Source organism: Carlito syrichta, unplaced genomic scaffold, assembly GCF_000164805.1.
Source record: "Carlito syrichta isolate Samal-C Ts95f unplaced genomic scaffold, Tarsius_syrichta-2.0.1 Scaffold302860, whole genome shotgun sequence".
NCBI classification, from domain to species: domain Eukaryota; kingdom Metazoa; phylum Chordata; class Mammalia; order Primates; family Tarsiidae; genus Carlito; species Carlito syrichta.
Genome location: NW_007246956.1, coordinates 105686 through 132094, shown reverse-complemented (window position 1 = coordinate 132094; position 26409 = coordinate 105686). Strand labels below are relative to the sequence as shown.

Below are 26409 nucleotides of genomic sequence, written 5' to 3'. Positions count from 1 at the left end.
ATTAGTCATGTCTCTTATACCATTTAAACTCAATGATGTTATCTGTAGACAACTGATTATTATTAAAATTTTGATACTCTTAGAAGAATCAAGTTGTTCCAAAGATAGTTATTTTGTTCCTTGTTGTCACCAATAACCATTATAATAAGCACATTGTTTTTTTAATATCACCTTTATATTCTTACTGATAATTTCTTAACTTTATATTAAAATGAAAATTATTATGCTTTAAACTATAGAATTCTGATGTGAAAGAGGGGGATCCCAGGCATAATAATTATTTTCTCTTATATAAGACATAAAAGGAATAAGGAAACTGAACCCCCTTATTCTTAGGCCAGTGATTTTATTTGTTTTCAGGGCACTTTTATTAAATGCAGCATAGATATGCCACCTAGTTTTTTTTTTTCCTGTGGTCTAGCTAAGATTCCAGATTACTACTTGATATTTCCCCTTTTTTTGATATTTTTATGCTGACATGAAAGGCGAAGGAGTTGAGTTAACTGTAGATACATGTGAGCCCTGGCCTGCTGCTATCTTTAGTAATTTTTATTAACTGTTAAGCTTATTCACACTTAGTATATAACAGATAGCAGATATAGTGGAATGAATTTAGTGTTGAAATCAGAGAAGGCTGGTTGAATCTTAGGTTTGCATTCTGGGTCTTTCGCTTATAATTAGTGTATGAAGTTGAATATGGGCCTTAACATTTTGTAGACTTAGCTGCCTTTATAAATTAGGGCTTAATAGTGTTCATTTAACAAGTTTTTATGAGCCTTAAATTGAATTGTCTATGTAAGCATCTACATAGTACCTGGCATAATAGCAGGCTCTCAGAAAATATTGGTTTTTCCTGCTTTCACTAATGGAAAATGATTGTCAGAAAGTGCTTTAACTTAAGAGTGAAAGAGTTTAGGTTGTGTGGCATAGATTTATGAGACACACACACACACACACACACACACACACACACACAAGTGATTTCCTGTTTAAAAGATGAACTTTACATGTAAGATACCTTTTCTTTTTATCTTTGTTCTTTTTTTGGGCTTAAATAATTGTGAGCTAGGAGAAGCAAAGAAAACAGTTGTTTCGGCCTTAGTGTGTTGTTCCTGTTTCCTGATGTGAGAGGGAGAGACATCATGGACACTGTACCTTTGTACTCGGTGTATAAGAGAAGGGAGGCAAGGACCAGAGAAGGCGGGTGCTCGAGGAAGTCAAGGGGCTTGGGCAGAGGAGAGGCATGGACACTTGACAGGATGCTCTCTAACCCTTCCTCAGCTAGGGTGAAGAAGCTAGCTATTGCATTGATCTTTTTTCTGATACAGCCAAAACAGCCTGTATTTCATTTTGAAAGACCTAAACTCAATAACAGGGGTCCTTGCTTGTTTGTTTATTTAGTTCTATTTTATCTGATATTTTGTTTTATTTTTTTATTTGGAGTCTCTGTCACCCAGGCTGGAGGGCAGTGGCACGCTCCTGGCCACCGCAACCTCGACCTGCTGGGCTCCAGCAATCCTTCCGTCTCAGCCTTCCAAGTAGCTGGAACTACAGGCGCGCGCTACCGTGCCCGGCTAATATTTGATTTATTGTAGAGACGAGGTCTCGCTAAGTTGCCCGGGTGAGTCTTGAACCCGCGGGCTCAGGCAATCCTCTCGCCTCGGCCTCCCAAAATGCTAGGATTACAGGCTGTTATCTGATATTTTAAAAACATGGTTGCTTTCTTTAAATACTCTAGGATCTATACATGTATACCAAATTGCCTTAGCTTCTCTTTAGATGTATGGTCATGCATTTCTTAGAATATCTTTAGAGAATATGCTTTTCTCATCTACCTTACAGTGTTCTTGATAGGATTAAGTGAGGTGCTATATGTGAAGGTACTTCTACAATTTGGAAACATTGCACAAACCTAAAGGTTTCTTAGTACTTGAAGTTGTAAACCTGACTAAGATAATATCTGAGGAATTGCTCTTTTAAAACAGGAAGAATAAAGGAGGGAGGCTTAAATGGGGAAGGGACTTGTGTTTTTAAGCTGTGTGTATAGAAATTACCATATGTGAAAGGACTAATGTACTAAATACACAAAAAGGTAAATAGTCAAATTAATCTTTTATTTCCATGCTTTTTACCATGCTTGACCTTGTTCTGGATTTATTTTGAAGGATTTGTGTACATCAATGGCAGAATCGTCCAGTGAGTCAGACCATTTGCGCTATCATGACCGAGTGAGTCGATGGACTGCCAGGTCAACTCAGAGGGGAACTCGAAGTCATCCTCCAGTAGAAGTCACCGAGAAGGTCAACACTATAACAAGTACTTTACAGGTTAGTTTCGCACTGGTTGCATTTTACATACTTTGAGCTGACTATTGTTGCAGTCATTGTATTAGTTTTCTTACTGCTATAGAAAATTATCGCAAGGCTTTCATTGTCTTCAAACCAATTTATTATCTTAAAGTTTTGTTGGTCGAAGTCTGACACTGGTATCCCTGGGTCTCAGAGTGTTGGTTAGGGCTGCTTTCCTTTCCGGAGGCTCTGGGGAAAGTCTGTTCCCTTTCCTTTTCCAGTTTCTGGAGGATGCCTGCATTTCTTGTCTTGTGACTGCCTTCCTTCATTCTCCAGAGATGGGTCAAGTACTTCTCACATCATATAACTCTCTTACTTTCTGTATCCTGACTTTTATTATTTGTTATTTATTTATCTTTGAGTTGGGGTCTCACTCTTTTGGCCAGGTTGGAGTGCAGTGGCTCAATCACTGCCAGACATAGCCTCCAACTCCTGGACACAGACGATCCTTCTCAGCCTCCTGAGTAGCTGGGACTGCAGGTGTGTGCCATCACACCTGGCTAATTTTTCTAAAGAAATTTTTGTAGAGACGAGGTCTTGCTATGTTGCCTAGGTTGGTCTCAAACTCCTGGGCTCAAGCAATCCTCCCGCCTTGGCTTACCAAAATGTTGAGGATTACAATCATGAACCACAGTACCTGGTTCCTTTCCTTTTTTAAAGGATGCTTGTTATTTCACTGGGTCCGCTCAGTAATCCAGGAGAATCTCTCCATCTCAAAGTCTTTAATGTAATCACATTTGCAAAATCTCTTTGTCTATGTAAGGTACAGTACACATGTTGTTGGGATTGGAACTTGGATATCTTTGAGGGCCATTATTCTGACTGTAAAGGCATTAGAAATATATGACAGGTTGAAGGGAATGTTTTGGGAGAAAGCAGTATTTACACATAAAATATTGTGGGAGTGAAACCAGTAGAAATGACTGTAGTTTAGCTTCTTGTGGCCATGAGTCTTTAGAGAAGTTGCTCACGTTTTGGGAAGGTAGACTATTTGTGGATGAATAATACAGGGATGTCACTTTGATTTAGAGACTGACTTTTGACAGTGTTTGGACGTTTGAGTGGAGGCTGTTTGCATCCTTTCCATAGAAACGGCTTGAGAATAGAGGTGGAGAAAGGTGGCACAGCTACACTGTGAAAAAGAAAACTCAGAAATATAATTTGTTTTCTGCTCATTAATCCTTTACTTTTGCCTTAGCCTGGATAAGCATGGATTTTGGCTTTTAATTGCTTTGGATTAGTATGCTTAGATAAGAAGAGGATAATTTATGTTGAAGAAGCCATGCTTTGATTTAAAAATCAGAAGGTCTCTTCTTTTTAGATTTATTTAACTAACATAACCAGTGGGATTTTAGAGTATGAATTTTTGTACTTTGCCTGCAATGACACACGTTAATAAGTATATATTTCTGAAATAAATGCTTCAATTAATCTCTCAGGTGAAACCTAGCATGTCTAGGTAGAAATCATTTCTGTTGTAATTAGAACTAAATTTGTTGTATATAGCTTTGGTTTAAAGGCACTTTTTCTTTTCTTCTCATCAAGTTCTGAGGTGAAGTTATAATTGAAAAAACACTGATCCTAATGATTTGCTTCTCTTATACACAGTCTACTGCGAGATTTTCTCCTTCAGGACTCTTTTTCTCTAAAAAAGGTGTGAATCTGTTGATGTGTACAAATTAGAGATTAGGGTTATTTTAAATTTATGGTTTTGTTTCTGGCTTATTCGGGAAACTTAAATAAGGATTTGAATTATGTGCTTCAGATTTCACACAAGTAAATTGCAGTTGGATTTGAGTTTTTCTCTCTCAGTGGTGTTAAGTTTTATTTGATACGTATGAAGTAAGTTGATACTCAACTTGATTATGATATAAATTGAACTATTGACTTAGCTGATTGACATGCTACTAAGATTGAAAAAAACCATGCTTGGGATAATTAATAGAGTCTATTTTATTTCTTGAGGACACTAGTCGGAACCTGCGACAGGTGGACCAGATGCTTGGACGATACCGAGAATACAGTAATGGACAGGCGGATGCTATAGAACACGTGAGCATGTTTATATATGTTTGCATTTCTTCTTACCTACCTTTTTTTGGGAATGTGAGATAAAGGAGATAACCATTGTGAAGAGCTTTAGTTTTTAAACCACTTTACTATTTTATAGTTTAAATTTAGGTTTGCTTGTCAGATGGATAGCTAACTGACTTACATAGATTAGAGGGAAGAATTCAAGACATGAATTAAACAGAAACTTGCTAAACTTGGGCCATGAGTACCCCTCATGGGGATGGTTTATTTTAAACTAATGTATGTTCTTTGTTTTAAAAAAATAAAATACCTCTTCCAAATCCCCTTTTAGCCCCACTCAAAAGAGGTAGCAATTTTGACAGTTTTTTGTTTCCAGACATTTCCTATGCATTTACAAGCATATGTGTGACTGCTTTAAAAAATGATATCATATTATGCTATACAACTTTCATAAATTTAATAATGTTTGTCATATCACTTTCCATATTACTTTATTAGTACTACCTCATTGTATTGAACAATCATACCATATTCCATAGTATGAATGTATCTAGTTTTTTCTCCTGTTATATTATAAACAATGTAGCTATGACCATTATTGTACATATATTTTTTTGTAATGCTGTAGGATTACTGGAAGTAGAATTTCTGGGTTAAAGGATATATGCACTTAGAAATTTGCTAAGTATTTCAAAATTGACCTTTCAAGGATGTGTCAATTTATACTTATTTTACAGTGGGTTGTAAGAAAGAAAAATAGCTCAGAATTCTGGAATAAAATGAATACTGTATTTTTAATTAATGTTTCGCTGATTCTTCTTTCCTTTCTTTGGGATTTACTTATTCATCTCCTGTAAACTCTTGGTAAACCAATTAAATATATTTATACATGTTTCCAATGATGGATACAGTGTGATGAGAAGACTGTTACAGTTATGCTATGATTGTTTTATATATATCTGTGCTGTACTGAATTGTTGCATAACTCTCAAGTTATAATTAATGACTTATTTTCTTTTTACAAAGTAAAATTATAGCCATCATTATTCGCTTATAATCGGAAGCTAATTGCTTAGGCACAGGGAAATATGTCTTCTTTCATCAGGGTTTCTGCTACTTTCTTGGTTTTTTTTGGAGTTGGAGTTGGAGTCTCACTCCATCACCTAGGCCAGGGTGCAGTGGCACACTCACAGCTACCCCACAGTCCCCAGGGTCGACCTGCTGGACTCTAGCGATCCTTCTACCTCAGCCTTCCAAGTAGCTAGAACTATAGGCACAGGCTACCATGCCAGGCTAGTTTTTAAAATTTTTTTGTTAGAGACGAGTTCTCACCAAGTTGCCCCGACGAGTCTCAAACTTGTGGGCTCAGACAATCCACTCACTTTGGCCTCTGAAAGTGCTGGGTTTACAGGCTGAGCCACCGAGCCTGGTCTCTACTACTTTCTTTTAGAAAATAAACTTGGGCATCCTTGTACCTCCAGGATTCTTATGATTTATGAAGTACTTGACAGATGGAGCTACAGACTTGTATATTTGGGTAGCTCATGAAATGTACCTTATTAATAATGGGAATTGATTCTTTGCTTTTTAATTTATTAGTGAAAAATGGAAAACATTATTATTAACTATTAGTGGAGAACAGTCTACTTTGTCAAGTTGAATATGAGATCCTTATTTATGGTAGCAAATTTTCCTTGAACTGGGCAATTGGAAAATGAAATTATACATTAGAGAAATTTCTATACAGATAAGCATTTAAGATGCAAAATGTGTTCTACTGTGGTCTTAAGTTTCTGTGGCAGGCCTAGAGTTGAATAATGCTGAACTCTCTGGGGGAGTGATTTTATTAATGGGAAGTAAATAAACTCAACAGATGTTTCCATCTGAGTTGTACATAACACAGACTGCAAAGCCACTCAAAAAATTAAGATACATGAGCTGGGTGTGGTGGCTTGCACCTGTAATCCCAGCACTTCGAGAGGCAGAGGTGAGAGGATTGCTTGAGGCCAGGAGTTCAAGACCAGCCTGGGCAAAATGACAAGACCTCATCTCTACAATAAATAAAAAAATTAACTGGGTGTGGTGGTGTGCGACTGTTGTCCCAGCTACTTGGAAGGCTGAAGCAGGATTGCCTGAGTCCAGTGGGTTGAGACTGCAGTAGCCATGAGCGTGCCACTGCACTCCGGTCTGGGCAACAGAGTGAGACCCTGACTCAAAAGAAGTTAAGAGAATTTTTCTCCCCTTCTTCTTCTGTTAAAATAGTTGGTTTTCAACGATTTTTTTCCCTGCAACAATACCTAAGGACTGTGTCACTCATTGCTGTGTATCGTACTCAATAGAGCAGTGATTTTTATCCTGCTACCTAGAAGTCACCTAGGGGGGCATCTGCCATAATCTACAGGAAGACGCCCTGCTTAGAAAGTGTCTTTCTCACAAGTGATTCAGTGGGTCCCTCGTTAAAATTGCTTTTTTAACATTAGTATTTACTGTTGTATAATACAGCATACCTAAAAATAGGCATATGTAACGTGCTACTCATGTGAATTTTTTTTTTTTTTTGAGTTGGAGTCTCACTCTGTTACCCAGATTGGAGGGCAGTGGCCGCTCCCGGCCACCGTAGCCTTGACCTGCTGGGCTCCAGCGATCCTTCCGCTTCAGCCTTCCAAGTAGCTGGAACTACAGGCGCGCGCTACCACGCCCGGCTAATTTTTTGATTTATTGAAGAGATGAGGTCTCGCCAAGTTGCCCAGGTAGGTCTTGAACCCGTGGGCTCAGGCAATCCACTCACCTCAGCCTCCCAAAGCTTTACAGGCTGAGCCACCAAGCCTGGCTTATGTGATTTTTTAAAGTGTTCCATATTTTTAAAAAAACTTTTCATTTGTAATCTTCAATTTCTTAAAATACACGGTGGTATTATCCATCTAATTTTTAAAAAGTCAGTGTATGATCTGTTTAATATTTTTTTTTTTGAGTTGGAGTCTCACTCTTGTCACCCCAGAATGGAGTGCAATGGCATGCTCACGGCCACTGTGGCCTCAACCTGCAGGGCTTAGGTGATCCTTCCACCTCAGCCTTCCAGTAACTGGAACTATAGACGCACGCCATCATGCCTGGTTAGTTTTTTGTGATTTATTGTAGAGTCGAGGTCTCACCAAGTTGCCCAGGCTGGTCTCGAGCTCCCAGGCTCAGGCAATCCTCTTGCCTCGGCCTCCTAAAGTGCTGGGATTACAGATGTGAGCCGCGCACCTGACCTAATACTCAGGTGTTAAAAACATTTCTCCAGTAGTGGGAAACTATGGGGGCGGGGGATGGGACTAATGGTAGTAAACATCTGTCTGGGGACGGGGAGACACCTGTTATTAACAAGGGGACCCGAATGAAGCATATTTGTATACCTAACCCTTAACTGTACCCCACAATATCAAAATAAAAAATATTGTTTAAAAAAACCCCATTTCTCCATGTTAATTATCCATTGTGTATTTGAAATGAGCATTTCTTTTTTAAAATATAAAGTTTTTTTTTTTTTTTTTTTTTAGAAAAACTTTTTTTGCCCTAGGGAAGACAGAAACTTTTATTATTAGGTTTTGTAAGTGATTCTATTACTAAACTTTAGGAAATGGATGTGGCATATACGTATTTAAATATTTATTTTATTGAGGTTTAACTTTGTGAACATAATTTATCAATGGGTGAGAGGAAGAGTTTGGAAATAAAATATTCAGTGCAGTGTTTTCCTCCTGAGATGAGCTTTCCCAGCAGGGGAACTGTGGGAATTATTCCTGTGGGTCACAAATCATGTTGGGTCACTTTATTGACTACTTTCCCTTGAAGTATACATGATTTCACAATTGTTACCTTGAATCTTTATCTACTATAACCTTAAATTTAATTTTTTTTTAATAACACATGAACACCTCTCAGTGAGGAGTCAACAGTGTTAAAGAGGATCATAACGGAGTCCCCGGTGTTTCAAGGAGAAGTAGTACTCATCTTTTTATAGTCTCTTGGGAATTTCTCCATAAGCTTTGTATATCTTAGATACTTTAAAAATGTTAATTCATTTCATTCTCTCGGCCATCCTATAAGATGGGTACAATTCCTATTCTCATTTTCAAGATAAGAAAATTGGGGCACAGGATGGTCACTGACTTGCCCATGATCCCTTAGCTGTAAGTTACCACAAAGGTGTTAATTCAAAACCCAGCACCAGAATTCACTTACCTCATTGAGTCATGATTATTCTATTTTCATGATACTGTGAATTTATATTTCAGGAAATTGGGACTTTAGATTCAAAGTTTGAAAGGTTATATAATTACATATTGATAAACTAGATTTTGGAGATTATCTGAACTCATTGAAAAATAGATGCCCACTGTCATGCAAATCACTTATATCACAGCTGATCTAGTGTCTAGAATGAGAGTATTAGATGGACAACTTGGGGAAGAAACAGACTTTGGAAGAAATCTGGTGCTGAGCTAGGATTGGCATTGAAGCATTGCCAGAGTTGGCAACTCGAGTTGCCACTTAGGCAATGTGGTAGATTCTGTGAGTTGATTTTTCAACCCTTTGCTTGCTGTTGATTTTTTTTCCCCTTTGCTTTTCTTGTAGCCAGTGAGCCAAACATTTAATTGGATAGTGTGACTTTGGGTATTAGGGCTCCCTGATCTTCATGACCTTAAAGGATTTAAAGCATTATTTCCCATGCTTTGAGTATTTCTGGGAAAGTCTGAGAACATTTGGGCCAAAGAGGACATGTGGAGAAGGTTTTATTTTAAAACTTTCTGTAAAGATTTGGAACACATTATACTCCTGTGTTATATACTGCAGTCGATTAGGTTAGTGTTTAGAATACTTCTAGAGCTGCGTGTTCTTATTCATGAAAGAACAGGGTCTATGTGCTAATGTTATAAAAATGGAATACCCTGAAGAAAGAAATTCAATGTAAAAAGTTAATACTTTTTGCGGTGGAAAAAGACTGTAGCTGATGAGACTGAAGTAGTTAAAATTGAGTATAAAAGAAAAATATAGTTCTCTTGATTCAAATCAGGAGATTAATTGAGTTCATTTTTAATATAATGATTGGCTACAATATAGTAATAACAAATTAGAGTTTAGAAACTTGCATTAATAGCTAATTTTTTTTCTGATTAAGTACTTTAGTTAAAATTTCTCTTTGGAAGTAATAGGATGTTACCATCTGGTATGGGAACTTTGGAAGAATGTTGAATATTAAGTAATACAGTCTGGGTTCTCCCTTCTATTTAATTGGTTTCAGTTGTCAAATATGCTTAGTGACACCACAAAAGGATAATATTAGCCAGACACCAGCTACTTGTAATATCCGAAAGCTGAAGGTATTCAGTCCTTCCTTTCTGGCTGAATGTCACTAATTGTCCCAAAGGTAAGAACTGTTTATAGTTTTACAATAACTTCAGTGTTAAGAAGTGAGAATCTATGGATAAGAAATTCTAATCAAACAACTGAATTCTGTTAAGACTTTCTTTTTGTAAATATATTTCAGATCTTGGATTCAGGTTCTTAGAATGTTTTGCTTAACATTTTATTTTCAAGTGTCTCATGAAACTATTGGATGTGACAATAATTTTTACAGAATTTTGCTTTGAGGCAGTGGAAAAAATGTAGACTTTGGAGTCAGAATTGAAATTAAATCCTGATTTTTCTTTTAGAAATTACCTCAGTGACTTTGGACAAGGAATATACTAAATATTTCTAGGATTGAGTTATATCATCTGAAAAGTGAACATAATCAAATATCCCTCATTATAACTAAAATTTAAGTGCTCGTGATACTTTAGACACTTGCTAAGCATTCACCTTGTAATTTCTTTAATTCATTTGAAGATTATATATATAGATACTTGGTACATTATAAGTTCTCAATATATGCTACTTTATTTTCTTTCAGTTCACTGGTCCTGACTTCAGTGGCTTGTGCGAATCACTGTGGCTAACACAACGTAACGTGTTGCAACATTCAAAGTGATAGGGATATCTAAATATTTTGACTTCAAAATATAGGATATGTTAGATAGCATACATAATAATGCTTTTTCCTCCCTCTTATGTTCATGAGTATATTATCTGTCCACCTAAAATATAATACTATACTTCCACATTTCATAAATGCTCATTTATTGCCATTTAGAATATTACATGGAAATATTTAAACATTTATTTTAAAATTATGTTTAGAGTATATGTGATATATATGGCTTTGAATATATGATAATTCATTTCAAAATAAATTAGTTACATACAACAGTATATCATTTGAAATGGAATTTATACATTTCAGAAATATTATTATGGGTTTATATTTCTATAAACCAGCATAGGGAGAGAGATTAGGCACAATAGTGAGAGCTAGTGATTTAAAAAAATTTTTATTTGATAGAAATGTGGTTTCAAGTGAGGATTAACTACACAAGTAGGCTACATGTAGTTGCTAGTGACTTTTTGGTAAATAAAAAAATAAAATAAAAGCAATCATTTACAAAATACATTTCAGGGACAGTATTGTGGCTCATGCGTACAATCTCAACATTTTGGGAGGCCAAGGTGAGAGGATCACTTGAACCCAGGAATTTGAGGCTGTGGTGAGCTATGGTCATACCACTGCACTCCAGCAGCCTGGGCAACACAGCGAGACCCTATCTTTATAATAAGTAAGTAAATAGCGAGATCTTTTAAAATAAAATAAAGTAAAATAAAATAAAAATACGTTTAACAACAGCTTGTGGTACCAGAAAGGTATGCAAACCATAACTTTGCACTCGTTTGATTTTATAAAAGTTTTTCTCCTCTTCTTCCTTCTCTGGAAGAGATAAATAGATTGTAAGTAACCAAAATAGTGCTAATATTAACTCTACAACAAACTTTTTATAAGTTGTTTGACAGATCAGCCTTGGCATTCTGTAAAGAAGCAGGCAGTGAGATAAAGAAAGCCAAGCATAAAGCACTTAACAGTCAAAGTGCCTTAGGATGACATTATCCTGGGTAAAATTTTTTAAGATTACCCCTCTTCTGCTTCCAATTTTGCCCTGTATTTTGTCAAACTGAGCCATAACATATAAATGAAAGTACTTAAAACTTTTTATGTTAACACTACTGATATCTTTAAACTTAAAACACAAACTGTCTCCATGGTCATATGTATGCATCCATATACTTTGTGAATATTTGCTAAATACTGACCCTTTAGAGACAGGTGAAAACAATGCTGGACAGTTAGGCAAAATATTTAGATATTTCCAGTTTATGCTCAACTATACAACCAAATGAGTACATTTATCTATACATGACTAACTTTGCAAGCCTTTCTGCTTACTCTATATTGTGTTAGGGAATGTATTTTTTTTTTTTTTTGAGTTGTAGTCTCACTTTGTCACCTAGACTGGAGTGCAGTGGCCGCTCCCGGCCACTGCAGCCTTGACCTGCTGGTCTCCGGCAATCCTTTCGCCTCAGCCTTCCAAGTAGCTGTAACTACAGGTGCGTGCTACCACGCCCGGCTAATTTTTTTTGATTTATTGTAGAGATGAGGTCTTGCCAAGTTGCCCAGGCAGGTCTCGAACCCGTGGGCTCAGTCAGTCCACTCACCTAGGCCTCCCAAAGCGCTGGGATTACAGGCTGAGCCATTGAGCCTGGCGGGAATGTATTTTTTAGTATAAAAATAAAAATTTGGAATAAAATGTTCAAAGAAATGAAATAGAATCACTAAATGGGTTCCAAAATTCAAGCCAACTTTAAATTGCAGCATTTAGAAATTTTTTCCAAGATTGTTACTGTTTTTTAAAGTTGTATTTTTCATTTGTATAGAAACTAATTTTGATGAATTTTTGGTAGCCACTATCTTTGTGAGTAATTTACTCTTCCTAGTTTATTTCTATTACGCTTTTTTTGTGCAAGTAATGATAGATGTCTTTTATGAATTTCCTAATGACAATTTATAGTATGATTCTTTTTCCTCTCCCTGAGTGAACTTAGTCAAGGATGGTATTAGTTTTGTTGAGAATATGAATATTTGAGATACACTGGTTATTAGTGAAACAGTTATTGATGCTGTATGTTGACCAAGGAAGTTTATGCCTGTGTTCTTTTCCACTTCCCATCTTGCCTTATTGAAGCCACATTTTATTGAATGATTTCTTTCTTTTTTTTTTGAGTTGGAGTCTCACTCCATCGCCCAGACTGGAGTGCAGTGGCCGCTCCCAGCTACCGCAGCCTTGACCTGCTGGGCTCTGGCGATCCTTCCGCCTCAGCCTTCCAAGTAGCCGAAACTACAGGCGTGCACCACCACGCCCGGCTGATTTTTTGATTTATTGTAGAGATGAGGTCTCGCTGCCCAGTCGAGTCTCGAACCCGCGGGCTCAGTCAATCCACTCACCTCAGCCTCCCAAAGACGTGGGATTCAGGCTGAGCCACCAAGCCGGCTCAAATGATTTATTTCTTAAGCATTTCTAGGTGGAGTTAGTTCCTAGTTTCCTAACTGTTTACTGTTGCTTGGAAACCTTATCTTAGGGGACAAGCAGCTTGCAATTATGAACTTTGGAAAGTTAATAGAATTTTACTTAAAAAAACAAAAAACAAACCCAGGTATTTGTCAATTCTACCTCAATAAAGTTGGAAACAAAAACAAAAGCAAAACAGTTCCAGTTCTAGGTAAGACAGAGTTAGCACATTCTTCCACTGCATGGGGCTATAAAGCCTTAGCACCCCAGCTGTCTGAGGACTCTGAAAAGCAAATACAGACAGTTCTTGGATGGTTGCAACGTACATGGAGTGCATTACCTCAGTTTACTCAGATAACACCAGTTCCTAAACCATACAGTTCAAATTTCAGTCACTACATTGCATCTACTATAAGTAACTGTGTAAAGTACAAAGTTTGCTGTTACCTCTTTAGTCCACACATTACTGTGTAACTGACAGATCAGTCTTTTGCATTCTGTTGGTGATTGGTCACAGACAGTGAAAAGTGTGGTTGTTAACTTTTGTGTGTGTGTGCGTCTCTCAATAATAAACCCATATGCTATTTTACAAAAAATAAATAATCAAAACAGAATTGCCCAACAAAGATGAAAGTGCAGCAAATAAATGAAAAGTCATAATGCTGGAAATGGAATTCGATTCATATCGAATTATGTGTGGGGTTATAGAAGAAACAGCTGACAGTGGGAATATTCACAGTGTTCATTCTAGAACCTCTAGATATGCAGCCAGAGGAATTCAGTGAAGTCATTTTTAGGGAGTGACAAACTCTTCTAAATAGCTTCTCCAGATTAAAGCATCCCATTTTTTCATTCCATTTATTTTTTGCTTTTATAGTCATTGCCATTAATCATAATGATTAAAAACTACCATTTACTGAACAACCAAATCTGCCCCAGGCATTGGTGTAATTATTTTATATAAATTTTCTTATTTCATCTTCAGAATAAAACATAGAGAAAGCTATTATTATCTGATGGAGTGTGAAGAATGTGGACAGGAGCGGGAGCATAAGTGAAAGTGGTGCAGTTGAGAGAATCATGCCAGGCTTCCCTTTGGTCCTTCTGACTCATGTTTTTGGGGTCACTTTTCTGTGGAGTACCCATTGTTGCCTTTCATAGATTCACGTCGCAGTGTAGTCAATTCTTTTGAGTTTTATATACTTTATTTTCAGCTCTCTAATCCTGGTTTATGTTTTGTTTCTAATCGAAATTTTTCCAAATGGAGACATCAGAGGACTATCAGAAATCTCTATGAGAATTTTAAAATTTAGCATTTTATTTTAATGATAATCTAAAAGCCTCTATAGTTTTTTAAAATTTAATTTATTTACTAGTTTCCAAAATAAAATAGGGTTTCCTGTATCCCCTACTGGTGACAAATGACTTTTTTTTGCCATTGATTATCATCATTAACTCACAATTATGTGCATATTTAAAGTGTTTCAGTCCATTGCAGTTAACATTCTTGTTGATGCTCAAGTTGTTTCATCTTTGGTTAGAGGGAGCCTACTGAACTTGGCTCCTAAGTCTACAAGCACATCTTGTACCTTATAAACAAGTGTTGGCATTCAGTTTTAGTGCCCATGTTTTATTTGTATTTTTACTGGTGCAGAGTAGTAATGTTTCAGTTGTTTTAGTCTAATAGCAAATGAGCAGAGATAAAATAATAGACCTAATCTGTAAATGATGCATTCATATCAAGTTGAGGTGAAAATATGTGCAGCATATTAATAGCATGTTCTATAATGTTCATTTTGTAGTATTTTAGATAGGGGAAAGTGGGGGAGAATGGTGTCATCACTTGGTATGTGGTGAGATAGTCATATTAGACTTAAAAGAATTTATACCATTGTAGTTAATACCACAGTCTTGGGTTGAGATTGACTTAGTTTCAGCAAAATAGCATCATCCATCATAGGAAATGGTTTTGCACCTAGTTAGAGGTTAAAAATCCTAAAGAGTTTATAACAGTTTTTTATGACTTTATACCTTATCTCTCTGTTTTTGTGTTTTAAGTTTTGGTTTCATACATCACGATTAACTTTTATTCAATGTCATGTTGTTACTACTTTAAGCGCAGATTTTAATTTTGTTACATTTTTAGTTTTATGTTTTAGGTGTTCTGTTTTTGCAATGATGCTTGTAGGAGTAATTTAAAATAGTCTTTATTTTATTCATCTACTTTTACTTAATATAAAATTCATTTATTGGACTTTAGAAGTCAGCCTGTTCTTCTCCAATAGCTTAGGGATGTATCTTGTTAGAGTTTTAAAATGAGGTTGCTAAAAAGTTTTTTTTTTTTTGAGTTGGAGTATCACTCTGTTGCCCAGACTGGAGTGCAGTGGCCGCTCCCGGCCACTGCAGCCTCGACCCACTGGGCTCCGGCGATTCTTCCACCTCAGCCTTCCGAGTAGCTGGAATTGCAGGCATGCGCTACCATGCCCGGCTGATTTTTGATTTATTGTGGAGATGAGGTCTCGCCAAGTTGCCCAGGCGGGTCTCGAACCCGCGGGCTCAGGCAGTCCACTCACCTCAGCCTCCCAAAGCGTGGGATTACAGGCTGAGCCACCGAGCTCAGCTCTAAAAAGTTTTTTTTAACTTTTTGTCTTATTTTTGAAATTATTAATATGAATGTTCTTTATTCCTTTTAGCTTTTGGGGTAATATTTCATTTCTCCTGTTCATCAATATTTTTCCGTATGTTCCATGGTCACATTTTTTTTTTCTTCTTTTGGTGGCAGAGAGTGTATGTATGTGTGAAAATTCATTTTATCCATCAACTTTTAGTTACAGCTTAGGATGTGTTAGCAAATAAGCTTACATAAAAAGGATACTGGCAAGATCTGCTTTTGGCATTGGTAGATAAGATTATTTTGGATCAGTTCTCCTACTGAGAACAACTAGAAACATGAAAAAAATGTGAAAACATAATATTATGAGTCCATCAAAGAACGACTAAGGCAGTGAGGAATTTTGTAGTCAAGATCTGCAAAAACCGGAGTGGTGCATCAATTAGACATTTCATTCTGCTTTTGTAAGCTTTTAGGTAGCAGACATCTCTTCTACATTCTGTAGATACAAGATGGAGTAGGTAGTGATAGATGCCACTTAAAGCCAGTTGTTAACATTGGTTCTTAAAATATTCATGTTTACTATTTTTATATTTTCTAACCTAATTTAGTTAAACATTTTTCTGGTATAATATTTTGGGGTACCCAGATAGTTCAGAAATAGCTTTGAAAATATGAAAATTTTAAAATTACTTTTAAAAATGACTTTCTTCGTTATAATCTTTAAATTAGTTAAAAGAAAGCTTGGAACAATCAATAGACCAACTGCGGAGTCAACGTCTATTGAGGAACTCAGGAGGGAGAAGTCTTTCTGTTACAAGTCTAAGTGCAAGTGACCTCGATGGTGGCACTGGGGCAGGTAAACACTTCGGATGTTCTAAAAAACCTTTTTTTTTTTAAAAAAATATTTTTTGAAGTACCTATTGAATAACCTTTGGAGAAATACAACCCAAACATAACATCATACAGATTAGTGTTAGAACATTCGGTTGTTAATGATTTTATTATAGTTCATATTTTGAAATACTTTAATGGATCTTTGTTCTGTTTTGTTTTTCCAAACTCAGTCTCTGTGAACCACATAGAGCTTTATCTGACAAAACTTAGATTAAATTGTGTTGCCAAATAATAAAAACAAAACACACAAATAAGATATACTATATGGTATACTTTCTAGGTTAGATGCCTTATCCTAGTATAATCATTTTTCAGATGTTTTATGAAACCTTCTATGATACAGGTGAATTTTAGCCTTGGTGTGCAACTGGCTATCAATGGCTAGATTAATGGTACAATGCATAGTTTGCCTTAATTAGTCTTATACTTTCCCATAGCACTGAAGTTCTTGCCTGAATCAAAAAGAAAAACCTGCAGTGAAGGGAGATGATTTAGATAAGTTGAACATTGGTGCCTCACATTGTTAATACTACTGTTGATTATGGTGATAATGATTAAAAACTGGACAGCATCATCTATATTTTTTATGTAGTTAGTTGGTTTTTAATTGATTTTTATATACTGTTCATATTTTAGAATAATTAGTTTGTTTTAAAAATTCTGCCAGGCACAGTGGCTCATGACTATAATCCTAGCATTTTGGGAGGCTGGGGTGGGAGGATTGCTTAAGCCTAGAAATTTGAGACCAACCTAGACAACATAGTGAGACCCCGTTTCTACAAAAATAAAATAAAATAAAAATTACCTAGGTGTGTTGGGGAGTGCCTGTAGCCCAGCTACTTAGGAGGTTGAGGCAGAAGGATCTCCTGCGCCTAGGAGGTTGAGGCTGTGGTGAGCGTGATCATGCCACTGCACTCCAACCTGGGTGACAGAATCAGACCCTGACTCAGAAAATAAGTAAGTAAATAAAATCTGTTTTATTAGTCTTTGTTATATTAAGGAGTCTTAAAAGTTTTTTTTTTTTAATTTAATGATTTATTATTTTTATGTGGGAAAATATGTTTTTTTTTGGAAAGAATAGCAAATGGGAACTTCTGACATGTTCTATTTCCGGATCATTTCTGTTGTTCATTTTATCTGCATTAAGAGCAAGATTAGTATCAGTTTTGTGGAACTTCACAGCCATAGCAAGACACTTGTGAAGTAGTCTGGGTAAAGGGCTTGTATATATGTTGATCCATGTTTGGCATATATGTACTGAATAAAATTTTAGACTGTTTCTTCTCTTACAGTGTTTTAATCCCCTCTTTTTTTCTTTCAATTATAAAGAGAGCCATCGTTTTCCACCTACCTCACCTCTCAAGGACTATGGGGATCCACAGGGTATTAAACGAATTAAATCCAGAACTGGTGTCCGGTTTGTTCAGGAGAGAGATGATATGGCCGAGGTACTTTGTACCATTCTGTAAACTGTATGCAGCATTTTCTTGCATTTCTATGTAAATGATTGACACTTGACCTTTTAGGCTATATTTTAACCAAGAATTTGATCATCAGTTACTTAGTACTGATTTTCTTCTTTTAAAGCAAGTAAAGTTTTTATTGATTTTTTTTTGACAGACCATAGTTATATACATTTATGCAGTATGATGTGATGTTTTGATATATGTATACAATGTGATGTGATTAAATCGAGGTAACTAAATGTCTGTCACCTCACTTGCCTGTCACTTTTTTATGATGAGACCTTTGAACTTCTCTTATGCTGAAATATATATAATACATTATTATTGATGCTAGTCACCTTTGTGTGCAACTAATCTCAAAACCTATGCCTCTTGTCTATCTGAAACTTTGTACAGTATTCTTTGATCAACAACTCTCCATTCCATTCTCTCCTTCTTCATCTCTCCTTCTCCCTGCCATTGTCCGACTCTACTTCTGTGAGCACAGTTTTTTTTTTTTTTTTTTTTACCTTCCACATATAAGTGAGATCATGTGGCATTTTCCTTTCTCTGCCTGGCTTATTTCACTTAACATAGTGTCCTCTACATTCATCCATGTTGTTGTTTTCCTTTTAAAACAGCTGAATCAGTACCATATGTTCTCACTCATAAGCGGACCTTGAACAATTTTAATACTATAAGAAAGGAGTTGGCAGTAGTGGGAAACTGTCAGGGGAAGGAGGGTGGGATTGGCAGTTGAGGGAAACTGCTAGGGGAGAGAGGGGCATACCTCATCAACAAGGGTACCTACATTATCAACGTTTGTGTTCCTAACCCTGAATTGTACCCCACATCTTTATAATATTAATAATAAAAGCAGCTGAATCGTATGCCATTGTGTCTATAAATGACATTTTCTTTTTCCACTCATTTGTTGATGGACACTTAAGTTGTTTCCAAATCTTGGCTATTGCAAGTACAGATATCCCTCTGACTCACTGATTTCAGTACCTTTTGATATATATCCAGAAATAGGATTCATGGGTCGTATGGTAGTTCTAATTTTAGTTTTTGAGGAGCCTTCATACAGTTTCCCATAATAACTGTATCAATTTGCATTCCTACCTATAGTATACAAAGATTCCTTTTTCTCCATATCCTTTTGTACACTTTACCTTTCAACTTTTTGATAAGAGTCATTCTTACAGGTGAGAGATGATATCTCATTGTGGTTTTAATTTGGACCCCTAATGTTTAGTGGTGCTGACTGTTTTTTAAAATATACCTGTTGATCATTTGTATGTCATCTTTTGAGAAGTATCTGTTCAGGTCCTTTGCCCATTTTTAAATTGGGTTGTTTTCTTGCTGTTGAGTTCCTTATCCCCTTGTGAGACATTTGGTTTGCAAATATGTTCTGCCATTCTGCGGGCTATCTCTGCACTCTGTTAATTGTTTTCTTTGCTATACAGGAGCTCTTTAGTTTGATGCAATCCCATTTGTTTATTTTTCCTTTTGTTGCCTGTGCTTTTTCTCATATGCACAGAATCATTGCCCAGACCAATGTTGTGGAGCTTTTCCCATCTGTTTTTTCTAGCAGTTTTACAGTTTCAGGTTGAAACTGTATAAGATAAGGGTCTAATTTAATTCTTTTGCGTATGGACACCCACTTTTCCCAGCACCATGTATTGAAGAGACTGTCTTTTCCCAGTTTTGTGATTTTGGCACCTTTGTCAAAAATCAGTTGTAAAACCACGTAAATGTGTGGGTTTATTTCTGGGTTTTCTATTCAGTTTCATTGGTTTATGTGTCTGTTTTTATGCCAGTGCCATGGTGCTTTGATTATAGTAACTTTATAATGTTTTGAAGTTAGGAAGTGTGCTACCTCTGCAATGTTCTTTTTCTGAGGTTTTTTTTTTCTGTTTGTTTGTTTTGTTTTGTGGTCTGCATGAATTTAAGGATTGTCCAAGTAAACTATTTTATTTTTGATGTACAAATAATCATCATGCATTTATTTTGTATTTTGTTAAGGAGGTTATATATTACAGAACACTTGAAAGTAAGTTTAGTTGGACTTGTTTTGTTTCCTTCTTTGTTCAGGTGGCTCATTCTGTAAACCCTGCTAAGTCAGCTACTTTATGTTTTGCTAAATTCGATTTAGTATGAACAAGTTAGTTCTTGGTACTTGATCTATTGACTTTCTACCATTAGTATTTTTCTGATTGCTGAATCATTGATAGAGCCATTTTCTATTAAGTAAGACATTCCAAACTTTATGTATTGCTAAGGATTTCTGAAGTATTAGTTATATGGGCATACTTCTTTTCCTACTTCTTTAAAGTTCTCAGGGCTGAATTCTTTTGTTATCTTGGGTAGCTAAATTATTTAGAAAAGGGACAGAGAAATTTCTGACTTTGAGCTTTTTGTTCTGGTACTTTGAAAATTGGGTGCTCAAATGTTTTCTTAGGATGCTCATCTGTAGCTGTCACTTGCTACAGCACAAGATAAAGGTAATAGGATCAAATGCATTAGAAAACACCTTTTTTTGGACATTTTTTCTTGACTGTTATTTTTTGATAGGTGCAACTTGCTAGCATGGACCATATGATTTAACCTAGAACAGAGAACGATATTTTAACATTACTTATTTACTCTTTCATTCTCTTTGTTCCATGCCTCAGTCATTGGGATAGTGCTTATACTTGGAAACAGTGATGAGTAAAAACCTTGGCTTTTAATGAGTTTACAGTCTAGAGGAGCAGCTAGATATTACTCACATAAGTAAATAATAAATACAGCGATAATTATGAACTGAGATGCATGTTATAATGGAAAGAAACAGGACTACAGGAGTGTGTGGTGCAGGGATATACCCCAGTCAGGGAGGGCTTCCTGAAGAAAGGCTGAATTAGCTGAAATTTGAAATTTGAGTAAGAGTCATTCCCGACACTTGATAGAGGGAAGATTGCACCTTTGAGAGCTTTAAAGAAGACTGTGTGGTTAAAGAAGTAGGAAGGACTGAGATCATGCAAAACTTTGTGAGGGGGTGGACAGCATTAATTTGAAAAGATCCCTCTGGCTGTAGAGTAGAAAATGTAGTCATTGTGGGCAGATCCATAAGGAGGCGATTGCTGTGTTCTGGGTGTGAACCAGTGGTCACGGATTAAGATAAATAGAGCTGGAGAGAAGGGGATAGAATTAAAAGTTATTCAGTAGATAAAATGGAAAGTCTTGAAGATTAGATAGCCATGGGGGGAAGGTAGGAATGAATGAAAAGGAAGTGTCAAGGATGAACTTCTGATTTGCAAATTGAAACATCCTGATGACAAGACCTAAGTTGTTTAGTCATAATCCTACTACCTCCACTCCATTCTTTTTATTGTTCTTCCTTATTTTAAGCTTGTTTTCTAAAGATGACTTTTAGCTCTACTTGACTGTGTACCTTCTTAAAGCGTCTAGTGAAAATTGTGTGGTTTGTTTACTTATCTGTCACCTAAGTCAGCTACTTGTTTTCCAGTAGGTGATTCTAATTAGTTGCCCATGTGCATTTGTTAAATGAAACAATTTATGTCTCTGTAATAACTTAAATATTTTTTGTTATAAATTATAGCATATATATATTTACAATTAAAGACACAACAATGAGAATGAACATTGTGTAACCACCATGCAGGCCAAGAAATAGAGCACTATTTTCCCAAGCTTCTTTTATGTTTCTTTTTTTCTCAAGGGATACCCACTATCCTGACTTTTATAGTTATTATTGTTTTGCTTTTTTAAAGAATGTGATTTTTTCATGTTTAGTGTTGCCTGCCTTTCAACTTTATATAAATGGAATACTACTTTCTAACTACTTTTGTAATTTGCTTCTTAAATTTGATGTAATGTTTTTGACATTCCTCTTTATTAGTGTATGATAGCTTTGATAATTTCATTTTCACTGCTGCATGATTCTCCACTGGAAGCATATACTGCAGTTTATTTATCTCTGTTCTATTCTTGGTGTACTTTTGGTTTGTTTCTTGTGTTCTTGTTGTGAATAATGCTGCTCCATGCTTCTAGTACATGATTTCCAGTCACATGGGCCAGAGTTTTTCTACAGTAGGAGCTGGCAATCCAGGACATCATAAGCTGATAGAATAAAGTAACTCAGCCAGATGCGTTTGTCTATGACTGTGTTTGCCCTGAAGTGGCAGGGTTGAGTAATTATGACAGAGGTGGTATAGCTGGCAGGCCTGAAATATTTGCTCTTGGGCCCTTTACAGAAAATGTTTGCTGACCCCTTCTCTAGGGCATGTATAAGGTGAACTGCTGTACTGTAGAGGATGTGATGGTTAATGTTATATATAGCTTTTTAAAAGTTGCTTATCTTTGAAAAAAATTTTTTTTGCAGAGATGTTTATTTATTTATTTATTTATTTATTTATTTATTTATTTTGAGTTGGAGTCTCACTCGGTCGCCCGGACTGGAGTGCAGTGGCCGCTCCCGGCCACCACAGCCTCGACCTGCTGGGCTCCGGCGATCCTTCCGCCTCAGCCTTCCTAGTAGCCGGAACTACAGGCATGTGCTACCATGCCCGGCTGATTTTTTGATTTATTGTAGAGATGAGGTCTCGCTGCCCAGGCGGGTCTCGAACCCGCAGGCTCAGGCAATCCGCTCACCTCAGCCTCCCAAAGGCGCGGGATTATAGGCTGAGCCACCGAGCCTGGCTGAGATGTTTATTAACGACTTGATAGATTTGGTCATCATTGTAAAGAACAGGATCCTATTCTTATCTTTAGAGAGTCTTCATGGAGGAATTCAACAGAATCCTAAATGGATAACTATGTTTTGCCTTTGCTAGCTTCATGCTTTTCATCAGTCTCTCCGAGATCTCAGCAGTGAACAAGTTCGCCTTGGAGATGATTTCAACAGGGAACTTTCCAGAAGAAGCAGGTAAAAACAAGGATATAGTTGTTATTTTGTTTGTTTTGTTTTGTTTCTGAGACAGTGTCTCTATCATGTGAATTGGAGTGCAGAGGCACTATCATGGCTCATGGCAGCCTTGACCTTATGGGTTCAAGCAATCCTCCTACCTCAGCCTTCTCAAGGGCTGGAAGTATAGGCATATGCCACCACACCTAATTTTTGTATTTTGGTTTTGTAGAGACGAAGTATCACTATGTTGCCCAGGTTGGCCTCGAACACCTGGGTTCAAGTGATTCTCCCTCCTCGGCCTCCCAAAGTGCTGGGATTACAGGCATGAATCACTGTGGGCAACTCAGACTATGGTTTTTATGGGAGGCATAAATTATTGGGAGAATAAATTGGCTTCTGTAATTGACTTGTTTACATAGATTTGAAAAACAGTGTTGTGTTTCTATATCAGTATCTGAACATTTATTAATAGAACAGTTCAAAGTCCTTTAAATTTAGAATACATCATGACTCAATGTTAGAAAACATTTCTTATTCCTAAAACCATTTTAACTTAATACAGTGGAATATTGACATTATGGAGAGCTACATTGCAAGACCTACTAGCTAGCTGACCATTGCAGGAAAAGTAAAGAAGTATAATAGGGAATTTGTCAATGGGCATGAGCCATTGTAGAATTCAATACTTTAGCTTTTAGTAGAGATCTTTGACAGTTGGTGGTTAACATCTGCCTAGTCTTTGCTATTTTGTCAATTCCAGAAAGTCCCTAGAGCCATTATTTAATTTAAAACTTCTCTGTCTTTTCACTTTCATCATCAACAGTGGTAGGTTGCTGTTTTTTGGAGGCCATATAATCCTAAGAAACAATGATCTTTATACCTTCTTAAGAGTTACAATCTACATACTTTAAAGATTAGGGAACAACAAAACTGACATGAAATCTCCTAACTACATTTGTACGTTGACTCTGGCTACCCGAATTGTACCGTAACACTCTAGTTCTGTGTTTCTGCAACAAAAAGAGTTTAAACTATAAATGTTAAATCTGTGAATATCAAGTGTAGGCTGCATACCTTACCTGCTCTTAAAGGAGGAGGGCAGGAAATTTAGTATTAAGAATTTCAAAGACTCTGCTATTACTATTACTGCTGATACTGTTAGCTAATATTATTGAGCTTATGTCATGCTAGGCAGATTTAAATTTAATTCTTGCAACAGCCATATTAGGTAGTCATTATTTTCTCCATTTTATGGATGAGAAAACCAGGACTCAGAGAGATGAAATAACTCAGCTTGCTGGAGGTCAAACAGGAGTGTTATAGTGGAGTTAGAATTCAGATCTAGGCAGTAAGACCCCCAAACCTCTGCTCTTTATCACTTACAGTATACTGTGGTTCAAAATCATTTTTACATGGAGCTGCTATTAATCAGGTATGTATTTGCATTCCTGAATTGTGAGCTATGATGTTAGTCTTTAAAATTGGTAAGACTTTCTTAATTCAATCCTTATTTTTTAACAAGGTGATAAAATTTACAAAATGACATTAACATTCCAATACAGTGTATTCTTACAAATGGTTTTATTTCATAGCATTTACACATTTTTAAGGAAAGGTATAAATTAAGCATTGTGAGCATAAGTTTTAAGAAGTAGTTACCCTATACAAAGATATAGGGGAAATTACAGGGATGATTTAGTTGATTAGTTTAAATGGTCACTTGAATGTGCAGCGTTGGACTGGGGTGCTTCTGATCTGTAGGTTAGCACCATCTGGTAGTAATCTTTGTGACTCAGAGGCATATGTGAGGCAGAGAAACTTTGTTTAGCCCAGAACAGGAGTCGAGTTTTCTGTGAAGTAAGGCGTCTTGAGTTGGTAGACAAGGAAAATTTTAGGATTCAGTTCAGCTTTGTACCTCAAATTCTTAATTTATGTATATGAAAATATTGTGGAGGACATTAAGAAGTTTAAGTTTTTATTTCATTCAGAGAGGTATTCTCACTTAATTACTAGTTTTTTTATTTTTTTAAAAATATTATTGCAAAAAGTACATTGAATAGTAAAAATACACGAAGCGAGCTTTTGGGAAGGTTTAAATAAAGTTTAAATCAGAATGCATCTACTTTGGATGACATATGAGGTAATAATTTGAGGAAGGCAAGGCAGAAATCTGTTGCATTAGCATGTGTGAGCTGTTGATGGCTTGACCAGGACTATGGTAGGGGAGAGATGGACAGGTGCGTGTTTCAAGGTATTTTTTTTTTTGGATATTAAAAAGACAGAATTTGGTAATGGATTGAATATGGGGGTTGAGGGATAACAAACCAAGGATGACTCCAAGATTTTTGATTTGAGTAACTGGGCAGATGGTCATTTCACTTCTGAGATGTGGAAAGCTGATTTAGGTAGTTGAAATGTTGGAATGAAGAGTGTGGCCTTGCATATGTTAGGTTGGAGATGCCTGTGAGACATCCAAATGGAAATGTAAATTACACAGCTAGATGTGTACTCCGGATCTCAAAGGAAAATCTCTGCTAGAGATTTAAATTTAAGAGTAGTCTGCATAGGGAAGTGACATTTGGAACCATGGGATGGATAATGTCAAGAAAGACACCATCGGGACAGCAGCAAGAACAGGGCTGAGTACTAAGGAGTTTCAGTATTTAGAAGTCTTATAGAGAAGTAGCTGGCCTGAGAAGGAACAGCTGGTGAGATAGGGGAAATCAGGAGAGAATGGAATCATAAAAGCTAAGAAAGAGGTACAAATAAAGACATTTTCAGAGACTTAAGGTCTTAGAATATTTGTCTTTTTAAGGTAACTTATTTTTGAGGAAACCACCTAAGAACATACATGTAAGTAAAATAAGATTGTAACCAAAAAGAGAAAGATACAGATTTTATAAAATAGTAAAACTGACCTAGGGATTCAGTGAAAGTAACCTCAGAATGGCCGTCATGTCGCAGGCCCAGAAAATATTCACTCTGAATCAGAGCAGGAAACTAAATGTTCTTTGAAAAGACGGTAGTCAAAAAGGTTGGAGTACATTGTTCATAGATGATTCAGTAAGAAGTGGGAGGAAGATATCAATGAATATGATAAATAAGTCCCATATGAAACCAAAAGATAATGAGAAAGTCCAGGAAAAGCAAAACCCAAGAAAGTTATGATCCAAGTGTGAAGCTGACTAAAATGTGAGCAGGATCGCATATGAGCTATAAAGCATCAACTCATAGGTTGGAATAATTCATAAGATGTGTAACTATATTATATAAAATTACACAGATAACCAACAGAAGCAAGAAAAGTAATAATTGATCTGAAATTGGAGAGTGAGCTAAATATTTCAAAACAAGGAAATGTCTAGAGTTGAAATGATGAAGGTAACCAGCAAAAAAATTAAGAATGAAAATGGTCGTGCATGGTTACCAGAGGGAAGTGGACCTAGAGGTGAGAAAGTGTAAGACAGAACGACCTTTTCTTTTCTAAGTCTTTCTGTACTATTTGATTGCTTTGCCACGTATGCCATTATCTTTTTTTTTTTTTTTTTGAGTTGGAGTCTCACTCTGTTGCCCAGACTGGAGTGCAGTGGCCACTCCCAGCCACTGCAGCCTCAACCTACTGGGCTCCAGTGATCCTTCCGCCTCAGCCTTCCAAATAGCTGGAATTACTGGCATGCGCTAC

General features: G+C 36.4%; 1 protein-coding gene across 1 annotated transcript in view; it reads left to right on the top strand.

Annotated features, from left to right (window-relative positions):
• CEP128 (centrosomal protein 128) overlaps positions 1-26409 on the top strand; it is a 148226-nt gene that overhangs the window by 20445 nt on the left and 101372 nt on the right. Inside the window, exons 3-7 of the mRNA XM_008057192.2 lie at positions 2166-2327; positions 4314-4400; positions 16203-16329; positions 17697-17815; positions 22654-22745. Of these exons, the coding sequence (XP_008055383.1) occupies positions 2181-2327; positions 4314-4400; positions 16203-16329; positions 17697-17815; positions 22654-22745 (572 nt within the window). The 5' untranslated portion in view covers positions 2166-2180. The remainder of the gene's footprint in view (positions 1-2165; positions 2328-4313; positions 4401-16202; positions 16330-17696; positions 17816-22653; positions 22746-26409) is intronic.